General features: G+C 41.4%; 1 protein-coding gene across 9 annotated transcripts in view; it reads left to right on the forward strand.

The window, feature by feature from the left end:
* RASGRP3 (RAS guanyl releasing protein 3) overlaps positions 1 to 12432 on the forward strand; it is a 61446-nt gene that overhangs the window by 40480 nt on the left and 8534 nt on the right. For 8 of the 9 annotated variants that reach the window (XM_055726103.1, XM_055726098.1, XM_055726099.1 and 5 more), the window contains 3 exons: positions 5649 to 5726; positions 9737 to 9853; positions 12125 to 12240. In XM_055726103.1, the coding sequence (XP_055582078.1) occupies positions 5649 to 5726; positions 9737 to 9853; positions 12125 to 12240 (311 nt within the window). The remainder of the gene's footprint in view (positions 1 to 5648; positions 5727 to 9736; positions 9854 to 12124; positions 12241 to 12432) is intronic. The other variant, XM_055726105.1, reaches the window with a different exon arrangement.

Raw genomic sequence — 12432 nt, forward strand, 5'->3', positions numbered from 1 at the left:
AAACTTAGAACTAAACAAGGTCTGTGTGTAAATAGGACAAATCTGAGAATTTTTCTAGTGTTCATTTTGTTGTATAGCATGAACTTCTCAAGACCATGTTTTTTTCCAAATTTCTTTTTTCTCTTTTAGATGACAGGAAAAAATCTAGATCAAAAGCCAGGGAAAGAATTTGACTGTCTCTAAATAGCTGTGTCTGATAGTGTCTCAGCATTGTCCCTCGCTCCCTGGGGAGGTGGGAACCAAATTCCAGTTTTTCCTCAGTCAGGTCACAGACTTGAGGTGACTCATTACCTTGCTAGTTCTAGCTAAATGTCTTAACTGGAAGGCTGTTGGGCAGGAACCTTGGGTTTTTTCCTTTCATGCTTTACTTTAAAATGCTCAAAACCATGCATATCTAGAAAGTAAGCAAAGGTGGTAGTTTGTGATGGATTTGTGCTGGGACTGATCAGGTACAGAGCTTTATGCTACGAAGGCTGATAAATATGAGCCTGGACTTGGAGCTGTCAAGCTGGTGTGGATATACCTGTGGCTTCATTGTAATGAGGAACGGGAAAGTCTGGGGGAATAGGAAAACCTTCTCCTGTCACATCTTGTACAGAACAATCTGGAAACAAGTCCTAATCCTGGTTAGTGTGACAGGGGACAGAAGGGACTGTGTGTTGCCTACTGCAACACCCATTTAATTTAAATATTGGACTATGAAGGCAGGTATTTCCTACCTTATTTTGTTTCTGTAGGGATTGAGTTGCTCTCTTATCTAATGCTGCTCTTTCCCTCCCTGGTTGTTTCTGAAAGTTCACAGTTTCTGACAGGCTTGGCTGTGAGTAGGGGGAAGTGGAACCTCAGGCTTTAGGGAATTGAGCAGTTAGAAACTGAGTCCCAAAGGACAGAAATTAGACAATGTGAAGTGAGAGATGGAAGCTGAACTGCTGCTGACATTTTCATTAGCTGTTCTTCTCTCTTCTGGGTGACAGCCTGCTTTCCAAAAAGGAGCAGAAATCTTCAGATTTTTCTAAGACCTTGCAGGTTCCTATCCATCATTGTATCAACCTGAGTTTAAATAGCGTCTTTTTTCTTTTCTAAAAAAAGTATTTTCCTTGGGGTTTTTTTGTTTTCAGCAAAATTAAAAGGATTTTTAAAAATATTTCACATTTAATTCAGTATATTTCATTTACTAAGAGAAGTAATTGAGTACATGATGGGTACTTTTTCGCTTAGGATGCTCTGATGTATTTATTAATTCCTAATATAACTCTGCTGACATTAGTTACAGTTGAGCCGATCTGATTGTAAATAAATGAGGCTGTATGCTGCAGTGTTGATTGCAGACCTGATCACTGGTTAAAATTAACTTTTGCTGCTTTTTACCTGCTAACATGATTCCATGGTGGTACCTTTTAATAATGATGGAGACAGCCATGGGTATTCTATAGACAGGTGTAGGTATCCTAAAACCTTTACCCTTTACAGAGTAATTCTGTCTTCATAGCAGTCACTGAAAGTGTAGTTGTGAGTCAAGTATGTTTGAGAGTGTGAGAATTTTGATTTAAGATGGTGACTCCTGGAAAGAAAAAAAAAAAAATCAGCTTTCTTCAGAAAGTTCCTGGACCAGAATTTTGGTACATATCGTAATATGAATATTCTCAATTTTATTCCAGTATGTAGGTTTTGTCTTCACAAAGTGGTTTTTTTTACAGTGATCTTTTAAACAGTAATAGTGAACTTATATAGTAGATGAAATGTCTCTGTCAGTCTTTTTGTTAATAAGAAAGTTTTAAATTATAGCCTGGGGTCAGAGAAAGAGGAGAAGAAAACCTAGGATTGCAGCCCAAAGCTGAAAAGAACTGCCAACTAAAAATAGTTGACCTTGCTATGTGCAAATGGTCTTTTAGCAGATTTAGCCTCCCTTGCTGCCAAAGTCATCCTCAGTTTTCAGAGCCTGAAGAAATAACTATTCTATTTATTGCTAGGTCTTCCCTCTCTAATTTAAACTGTAAACATTTTTCTCATCTTTGACTTTAGAGAAACTCCCTTTCAAAAACAGTAAATGTGCATAAATGTGTAGAGCACTTTTCATTTGTGTGAGCATCAGCTGACCCAACTATTTGCTCAGTTCTGCAGTTTTCCTATTAAGCTGCTTCTATCTGGGCAAGCTTTTAGTAGGTGTTTTGTCCTGATAAGCGATGTGTAAATCTCTTGCCTGGCCTCCATCCCTTGCAGTGTTGCCTTTCACACCACACTTAGCAAGTGCTAACAGCCTGGCCTGTGCTTTCTTGACAAATAAATCACTGGGTGCTGGTTTGCTAGTCCAACAACTTGCAAAAAAAGATGAAATGGGGACTTTGTGGGCATGTGGGAATTTGCCCTGGTTTTAATTTCCCTTGGTGGTGGAGTCCTGTCCACCCTGGGGGAGCCAATACCTTTCAAGTGGTTTGGCAATCATGATGATTGGGAGACTGTGTTAAGAGCTATGAAGTGAGAGCTTGGGTGGGGCGAGGGCTTCATTGTATGCTTCAGGCCACCTGGTCAAGGGTCTTATGGGTATTTCTCAGATGCTACTGTGTGTGTAGACCAAAAGGGTGAACGGGAGCAAGAAGTGTCTCTAGCTTCAGTGGTGTAGCTGCTGAATGCTTTGGGAAAGTTGGTCTCTATCTCAGCTTAAATGTCTGCACACAAATTTAAAATCTGCTCCTCCCCCCATCTTATTGTCAGCATAAAAAATCCGCTTCTAGCTCACAGAATTTTAGCTTTGAACAAGTGGCTGAAAGAAGCCAGTATTTTCCATGGAAGTTAACATGCCACAAATAAGGCAAAGGTTTGCTGTACGGAGGGCAGTGAGACAAATGCCAGGTTTACCTGCACAGGAGACAGCAAAAGCTGAGAGGGAACTCGAGGTGCAAGCCCTCTCTTGTCATGTGTAAATGACTCTGAGTTATGTGAGCAAGAGAAGTAACTGTGCTATGACTCGGCTGCTGGTGAGCCAGAGTGTCTTACATGAAGATGGACTCACTTCTTAGCGCATGCTCGCTCTTTGTGTGGTTCTTCCTCCATCCCTGCCTTATTTGCCACACTTGCTCCATCTCCACTGACTCTATACACGGTTCTGTACCAGTCCCTGGCATCCAAAACCTGGAGCTAAGAAGCAGAAGTAATAAAAGAGAACCTAAGTGTGAGCTTGGCAGTGCACCAGAGAAGAGCTATAGCTCTAATGACATTTTCATCATTAGAAAACTTACAATTGGTAAGGATACTTAAGGGATCTCCTTACCTGCTGTGTGGTTCACAATGTGAATAAAAGCCTGTGTGTAAATGTTTCAGTGCTTTCTGTGGATTGGAAGCAGATCTCAGTCTCCCAACTAGGCTGCAGTGTATTTATACTGTGTTAGAACTTACTTGGTGCCACCATTTTTCCCCCACTATTTTTAGGTCTCAACAGCTATTCATCTAACCTGTTCTGAGACTGTATGCAAATGACTGGAAAGTCCCAGGCATTTGTACAGTCTAGTGAAGAGAATGAGAAATATCTAAACAATCAAATTGAAAGTCACCCTCCCTAACTAGTGTTTGGTTAAGTTCCACTTAGAAAAAAACAGCCGTGCCTTTCTGATCGCTCCCCCACCCTCCTCAGTCCCCTACAAATTGCTGTAAAAATAGGACAGTCAAATCAGAATGGAAACTGCCACCCACTGTAAAGGTTGTGCTAGGAAAACTCTTACTACACTTCATCCATCAGAGCAAAACTGTAAATAACATATAAAATGAGTGCTTATGTGACTGCATGGTCATCATGCTTGTGATTCTTTTGCTGGTATTTGAAACTTCTGTACTAGACAATGTCTTGTCCACTGTGTGCTTACACATTGTGCCTAATGAAGTTACGCCTGCTGTTTATCATAAGGTCAGATAATTCAGGGACGGGGAGATACAAGCTTGCTCAGTAAATACCAATGCATTTGCATCCCCAAATCCCCACCCTGCTCATCTGGCCTGCTGAGAAAACTGTGCTCTGTAGTAGGAACAGAGCAAGGTCTTTTGAACTAGCAATTCTGCTGCCAGTTCCAGCCTGACATGATAATACATGTGCTCCAACTGAGTTCTGCTTATTCTATACCACCAAGGAACCTAAGAATATAGTCACTGAATAACTAAGTACATGAACGGTATTTGTTACAGCAGCAGTTACTGGATCTACATTATCTTTAGGACAGGTCCTTACATTCCCCTGTGACAGCAGCATGCTGCCTGGGTAAAGGAACCTGCAGGATGCTCAGGCTTTTACTGGTGCCCATAAATTATGAAGCGCAAAAATCAGAGTAGTGTTCCAGCTAGACAAAATGAATAATGCAATATCTACACATCTCTAAACCCGTGTGTTTGCTCTGGATGTGTACCTATCTTGGGAAAGGGCACAACTCCTGTATTTCTCATTGCACAAAATTCTCCCTAAAAGGTGGTTCCTAGCGGTGGTTCTGCAGTATGGTGTTACTGGTCCTGCTTGTTATTTGGCACTTCAGGTTCTCTAAAAATAACCTTCTGTCACTGTCATTCAGTCAGTAGTAATTCTGTCTGCCTGCTGGGAAACATCCTTTTAATTAAATCTTAGCTTAAACGGGGATTTGCATGGTAGATGATAACTTCAAATCATGTCAATTACTCCACAGCCAATTAATGTAGGGACATGATCACAGGAAACATACAATGTTCATTTCCTCTCGTTGCAAAACATTAGCCACAGTGTTGATTACTCTTCTCCTTCATCACTCTGAAAGAAGAGGAATTTACTGCAGACCTGCATTAGTGCAAGAACTCAGCTGCCAAAGTAAAACCAAAAAGATTCATCTCTACTTTTAGCGTATTTATACCCCTTCTTTTCCTCAATAAACCCTCTAGAGGAAAAAATGAGCGCATGGAAGAAAAATCTTTCATTTATCTAAAAACAGAAGCTGAAAGGGAATTTGCCTTACTTGCTGGGAGGGGATCAGGAACAAGCTAAGCTGGGCTAAAGTAACTTGGATTGCTCTTCATGGAGCACTTTTCTGCATCAACACTGGTGCCAAACAACCTGGCTTGCCCCTCCCAGGCCTGTGCAGTCCCCAGGGCTTTCCAAAGAGGCTTTTGCTGCTGATCTCTGTAGAAGGGCTGCAGTACTCTGACTCTCTTAAGGGATAAAACTGGCCCAGAACACAATCTGAAGTCCTTCTAGCCTAGCCCCTTTACAACTTCTTTCCTGAAGTTTTTGTATTCACCAGGTTACTTCTCTGAGATCTCTTGTGACCATTGAACTGCTAGAAGAAAGTGTTTTGCATAAGGGTGGTCTTCAGTGCCAATGTCCCTCTTTGGAGAAGGTCAGCATGCAGCCCCTCTCACTCGATGTGTTGGGATGCAGGTTGTGACAGTCCAGGAGTATAGTGCCTGCTTGGCTCAGTACAGGTGTGAACAGCGATGTGTGCTCACCAGGGCGGGTTATGTTAGCTCTGTGAAAAGCTGTCTTTCCAGCAGCTGCATGCAGTTTTGACATGTGTCTTGAGCTCCAAGTAGCTAAGCTTTTTATTTACCTTCAGTAGGGGGTCCATCTCTGCTTAAAAGCCTGCAATATCCAACCCAGTCTAATAAATATTTTACTGGTTTTCCCTCTTTTTTACACATAGCTGTCCCTGGACCTCTATCACACCGAGGATGATATCTACAAGCTCTCGCTGGTGCTGGAACCAAGGAACTCCAAATCTGTAGGTCATTTTTTACTGCGTTTTAACACATTGCTTATTTTGTCTGCATGCAGTTGATTAAATTTTTAAATGACAGTTAATGTTTTTCCTTATTTGTATTCACATAAAGCTCTTTAGTGTTATGTTTGTATAGTAGACACAGTCACTTTTTATAGGTTTTAGTGCATATTGGGAGAAGTAAATAGTGAGACATGCCAGACTTCATTATTTATTGTTTTTCAACAAAACCTCTGCAAGTCCTGGAAAACATAGTTCTGCTTTATGTGAAGATATCCTTTGTAAGTTTACATCAATTATTTATTGCATGACCATTACTTCATGTTCTGGATGCTGATGCAGTTATATAAAATAACTCTAACTGTAAAAATTAGTTTTAGTTAAGGCAAAGCATTAGCTGTAGTGTTTTAAAAACTGTCTGGTTATATAGAATTGGCAGTATCGTGGGCTGTCAACCAATGTTTAAGCACCTCAGAATAGATACTACTTTTTTTTCATATGTGCAACTAAAGATAATGCTGCATTGATGCCTTTTTTATGTCTTGCGAGTCTGAGGATACAGATAAATCTCCTAATTAATAATTGAACTTCATTTAAAGTATTACTCTCTCCTCTATTGCCAAAGTCTGGGAACTCCTCTTCCCTCTGAGCATCTCATTAGCGTATTAACATTCTCATTACCTATCACATCCAGCATGTGACAGTCTCAGGCTGAGCCCTCTCAAGCCTGACACCAGCAGAAACTAAGGGTGTCTGGAAATGCTTAGCAGATGCGAGAGCAGAATGCAGTAGTCCGAGGTGATTCATTGCAGTGCTTTTTGTGTTTTTGAAGTATTCTTAAAAGCAAGCAAGGAAATTCTTGGTTTCCAAGTATAGGGTTTATCTGGGTTTTAAGATAGTTTATCACTCTTGGAGACCAGTTTGAAGACTATGTGTTTCCAATGGTGAATGATGAGCAGTAGTAAGGAAGCTATTGGATATTTCCATGGTCAACACTAACTCAGTTTGAACACCTGGAATTTCATTGCTGAGTCTCCAGTCCATGCTGGATATGACTCAACTACAACAGTTCCCATTTGTCACAGTCATTCTGGCTCCCTGGTGCTCCCATCACAGCCAGCAAAGCTGAATTGTTACAGCTCTGCTGTGGAAGGACTAATGGGCCACTGTTGTAGATGTAGAAAATTATCCCGTTGCTGCTTTGATCTTCAGCCTGGGCTTTAAGAAGGACAAAAGCACTATAAACAGTGCTGTGAACTTTTAACAGTACCCAGCAATTATGGGAGACTTCTGCGTAATCATCAATGAATAACCAGTGACACTGAGCTGCTGCAGCAGCACCCTGAAGGTTAAAAAGCTACAGCTGAATCGACAGAAGCCAGACCATTTGAAGCATACTTCTCTTTGATGGAATGCCAAAGCACATAAGCTATATTGGACGGGAAAGAACCTGTACAACTTTCATATGTGGAAAAATTTGTCAAAAGCAAAGTGACAGTGTAGTTATATCATTCCAACTGCTCCTTGATTTATTGTTGTATGCACAACTCCTGTGCAGGTGCACTGCAGAGGAAGTGCCTCATGCTGCTGCAGTCATTTTTGAGGCAAAAGTGGAGCTGACCTGTTAGCATACGAGCCTGCTGTCAACAGGGACTTGAGCAAGACTTCCATTCTGCTAAAACTGGGAGAAGACCCTTCAGTCAGTGTAGCAGCCTAAAAAAATACTGCGGACTGACCGCCAGCTGTAGTATAGCATCTCCCTGTCATACTGGTCTGCGCAGTCGTTACCTTCTTGTTGGGAGTCTTTCCTAGTTCAGCTGTTGGCTAGAAGATGACTCTGCCTGGTGCAGTTTTACCACTGAAGACACACTTATATAATTTTGAGGCTTTTGAGTAGAATTTATTTCAGTGCCAAAATATTTAGATGTCTGCATCCATCTGAAAATGCTTTTTCAGTCTACGATACCATTAGCCCTGTGCTGGTGAAACAGACAGGAGGTACAGGTTAAATCACAAACAGCATGACCAGATTCAGTGCTTATGAACGTTCAATAAATTCAGCTAAGTAGTCTTTGGACACTGGTTAGTACCTTTCCTCAAGCATGCATTTCAAATACATAAATAACATTACAGTTGTTCATACCAGTCTATGAGTGCAATAGAAGGAACCAACATTTCCCTTCGGCTAGTGGGCACTAACGTGAAGTTTTCATTGCAGCTTCTCAAAAAACATAAAAATTGAATGAGGCTTCAAATGAAGTGCCCAGAAGAAAGTGGAAATCTCCAGTGGATTCAGTCTCTGCCATTGTGCACTCAGACCAGCGGGAGTTAAAAACTCTCTGTGAGGACTTGGTAGTCTAGCACCACTCTGACACTTGGATGTTGATGCTTTGAGTCCCTCTAGTCTGAGATATTTTAAGAGAAATTTCAAATTTCTTCTCTGACCATAGCTGTAAGAATATCACAATACTGTGATACTGTGATGTATCCCATCTTTAAAGGATTGCTGCATTTCTGCGTATTTTTAGAGCAAAAACATTTGCCAGCATGTTGGTCCATCACAGTGTGGTGACATTAATTTTAGGACTAAAACATTTTGTAAGTGCTTTGGGTATATAGAGCTGGATGACCTGGTTCACTGTATTTCTTGTCAAAATTGAATTCTATGGATATAGAGATTTTTTTATCTTCCCAGATTTACTTGTGTAGATTTGTATGGTGAGTCAAGAGCCACTGAGGAACTGATAAAAGCTGTTCTGACAAATGGATAAAGAAAAGCAAAATTAATAAAGCAACCCATGAACACATCCTTTTTTTTTTTTTCCCCCACCAAACAGTGGAGTATGACCTTGTAACCATTTTTCATCTCAATGTCAAAGTCTACGATACCTTTGTTATACTCAATAATAACTGTAACATCTTTACATGGCTTAATTATCTCCCTCTCAATACCAATTTGACAGACGAGACCCAGATTTCTTGCTCATCAGCTAATACAGGGAACTTCTGAGGCTGTGGGCCATCTCCCTCCTGATATAAACCATGCTGATTTTCTTTCTGCTTGACACTGCTTGACCTGCTAGATGTCCAGTGGCAGATGCAGGAGAACGCCAGTACACCTTGCAGCGTATTTCATGCTAACTGGTGATTTTTTGCAGCCTTACCTGAAGCTGTGTTCGGGTCTGTGCTGTATTTTCTACTTGAACAAGCTGAGCTGCATGCCAGAGCTTCTCCCAAAGCACCACAGTGGTGTGGAGGGATTCGGGCTCCAAGCTCTGTGCATCGAGTGAACTGTCAGCTACCGTTCTGTCAAGACCAAGCTGTTTTCAAAATAAAAATAGTCTGGCTGGTGTTACCTTCAGAGCAGGTCAAAGGTTAGCCCCTTTCTGCTCAGGCTGCTTAGATGAATTAAGCTGTGCCTCCTGGCACATGTCAGTTGGAAACCGGTGGCATTGCTAGGCACGATTCTGCCCCTGCTCCTGCCTCCTGCTCTCTGCCCGGTGCTGCTGCGCAGAGCAGGAGCATTAACTTACTCGGGCTGCTGCAGTCCCTTGTGTGGCTCCTGGGCACGGTCACTCTGGTAGGGAGCTGGGGTCAGGCTGTGTTGTGGTGGAGAGTCCCTCGGGGGCTAGAAAAGCAGGTTTCTGGGCTTACCTATTTCTGATGCCTGCTGCATCTAGAGATCTTCCTTCCTTCGCTCTTCCTCCAAGTTTCATTGCTGTTGAAGCCCCTGGAGATGGCAGTGGGGAAGGTCCGTCTGGTTTTGCTTCTGAGCTTGCTGGGTGCTGCCACTGCCAGCATAGCTGTGAGATGCCACAGAGACCCCAAGCAAGCTGTTAGCAGAGGCCAGTGACCCTTTAAAACCTTGCCTGATGTTTTGCTAAGCGCATTTTTACAGCACAGGGACTCCAGCGGTTTGTGGTTGTAGCTCTGATATACAGAGATGCTTTTAACAGGAAATTCAACTTCATAATTCAGACTTGAAAATCTTTGTGTTCTGATCCATCTTTCAGCAGCCTACCTCCCCGACAACCCCTAACAAGCCAGTAGTGCCACTGGAGTGGGCATCTGGAGTGGTACCAAAACCTGACCCTACAGTCATTAACAAGCACATACGAAAGCTGGTGGATGTAAGTATTTGGAAGACTATGCTGGTCAAAGAGAATGACAGCTTTGATATTGTCAGCATTATAATTAATTTCAAGCTTTTCAAGAGATTGTTATGGTTGGGATGGATTTCAGACATCCAATAACAGATTTGAGCCTTTACTGATACATTCAGAAATACTCATTTTATTCCTGCAATCAGCAATGAGATTAGTAAGCAGGTTTCTGGATGCAAAGGAGGAATCTTTCAGGAGCATCCAAAACTTGGCTGCTGTTCAGTAGATTTGATAAGCAAATACAAATTCAGAGGGCAAAGTTGAGTTTTCCCAGCTCTAGCCACCCAGTTTATGTCTGGTAACAGACAGCTGGAAACAAAAGTACTCGGAAACAAGGATTCACACATTACTAGGTTCAGAGAGGTTTTCTGGAAACCCTATTTCTGTTTTTCAGCTTGCTGTCACTTGACTGTCCAGAGCATATTATGTATGGTAAAGATAGCACTGTCTTGGTATCATTTTCAAAATGTGGGTATCAGGTCATGGAGCCTTATAGCTGGGATCTTCCAGCTTCAGTCTGGAAGGTGATGTGTTAGGTAATGCAAACAAAACCAAACACTACCAGGTTCCTCTGGAGAGACTAAGCTGTTGTGTTGGTGTGTAAGGGACTTCTAGTGATGTGTGAGCAGCATGCAGAGGAACCAGAAACGCGTTGTATATAACGAAGCAATATTTTCTTCTGTTTTTTACAAATTAATAACTCAGTCCAGGAGGTACTATTAAATTCTGACCTAGTCCATGTTACAGGTCATTAATTGGGGTTATGTTGATAAGATAACTTAGTCTTCAGTTTCCTCACTCAAACTTCAAATAGATCTTGTGGTTTACTTTTTGTACATGGTCTTTTTTAAAAAAAGTTTCATTTTTCCCTTAATGTGGGATGCCAGAACTGCACATGCTGTTCCTGTATTGCTTTTGTCAGTGCCATATGTGTGATAAAAATCACTCCACATCCAGACCTCTCTTTGATAGCTTGTTTAAATAGGAAGTCTGTCATAACTCCTCACTTTTGCCATGTGCTGTATCAAGGGTTGTTCTGGTTCCTGTGGACGAGGAAAATTCCACAACTGTGGCCTGGTTTGGAACATATGATCTTGAGTTTGACAGCATTGAAACATGGTTTGGGGCTATTACGGATACAGCTTACCAAGAGGCCCACACCACCATGTACAGCTGTCTTTGTTTTGCCAGTCTTTGTCATTTACTAGCTGCTTTGAGTTGTGCTTTAAGGCATTGTTTTTATGACTCAAAGTGCTGAATCCTGCTTGGGTTTGCATATTGGTTCCTTCTTGCTGATGCGTTTTTGAGGTCTGCCAGCCATCAGTTACAGGTAATTTGATAGGTGCTTAGAAATCAGCTTCATCATGTTCTTGTTACAATAAGGAAAAATGCAAAGACCTTTCAGAGGTTTCAGTATATTAAATTCTTGTCTCTGTCCACCAAATCTTGATCTAATGAGAGTTTGTGCTTCAGTGTATGTCTTTCAGACAGTCATGTTGACTCTGACACTCGTGTTTTTCCTATCAGCTTCACACGTGGCTTTAATGCCCGTTGCATATCTCTGCCATCAGCAGGACATACAGTGATATAGTAATTCCTTAGCAGCTAAGGAGGGCTTCCATCACTTTATGCAACCTTTTAAATTTGATCCCATGTCTGTATTTACTTAGTGGTGAGCTGGGGTGGGTTCATGGAAGAGAATGGTTGTTAGCTACAAAGTGCTCACGATCTGGATGTCAAAGTATTAGTAAACAAATCAGATTGAAACAGTGCTGTGGCAGAGGAGAGGTGACTAACAGAGAAGTGAAGCCAAAAACATCTGAAATACTCGTGGGAAAGCTGCTGTTAGGTTGGTTTTGGTTTATTTCTTTTCTTGTGATTAAAAAGCATACTTAATGAAGCAAAGGGACTATGTCACACGGGGCAGAATTTTAGTGACATTTCCAATAAAGAAGGAAAACAAAGCAAGAATAATTATGTCTGTAGAGTTGTAGAGGACCATCACTACATAAACACTGAGGTCAAGTTTTCTTTAAAAATTAGTCATTTTTTCCCCCTGCAGTCCAATAAATATGCATGTTGTAGTACTAAGTAGGAATAAAAGGAATAAAACAAGGCAACAGAGCACCCGATTAGTAATGTTAGTCATTAAGTTGCATGTAATTATAAGGTTGAAGAGCTGGTATAGATTCAGGATTGGCTAGATATTAGGACAATAATTACTTTTTTTTGTCCCAGTCTGTCTTTAGGAACTACGATCATGACCATGATGGCTATATTTCTCAGGAAGACTTTGAAAGTATAGCAGCCAACTTCCCCTTTTTGGACTCTTTCTGTGTGCTGGACAAAGACCAGTAAGTTTGGAGACTTCTTTGTGGTTTTTTTCTTTTCCTCAATTTAAAAACTTATGAAAACCAAATACTGAAGAAACAGTGTTTCCCAAGCCTCTTGTGTCTGACATCTCACCTAAGGAACTGAAGATCACTGAAGGCTGAATTCTGTTCTCATTTAACTTCTTATGCTGTGGTCGGTTCTATAAGGCCACC

Source organism: Falco cherrug, chromosome 13 (assembly GCF_023634085.1).
Source record: "Falco cherrug isolate bFalChe1 chromosome 13, bFalChe1.pri, whole genome shotgun sequence".
NCBI classification, from domain to species: domain Eukaryota; kingdom Metazoa; phylum Chordata; class Aves; order Falconiformes; family Falconidae; genus Falco; species Falco cherrug.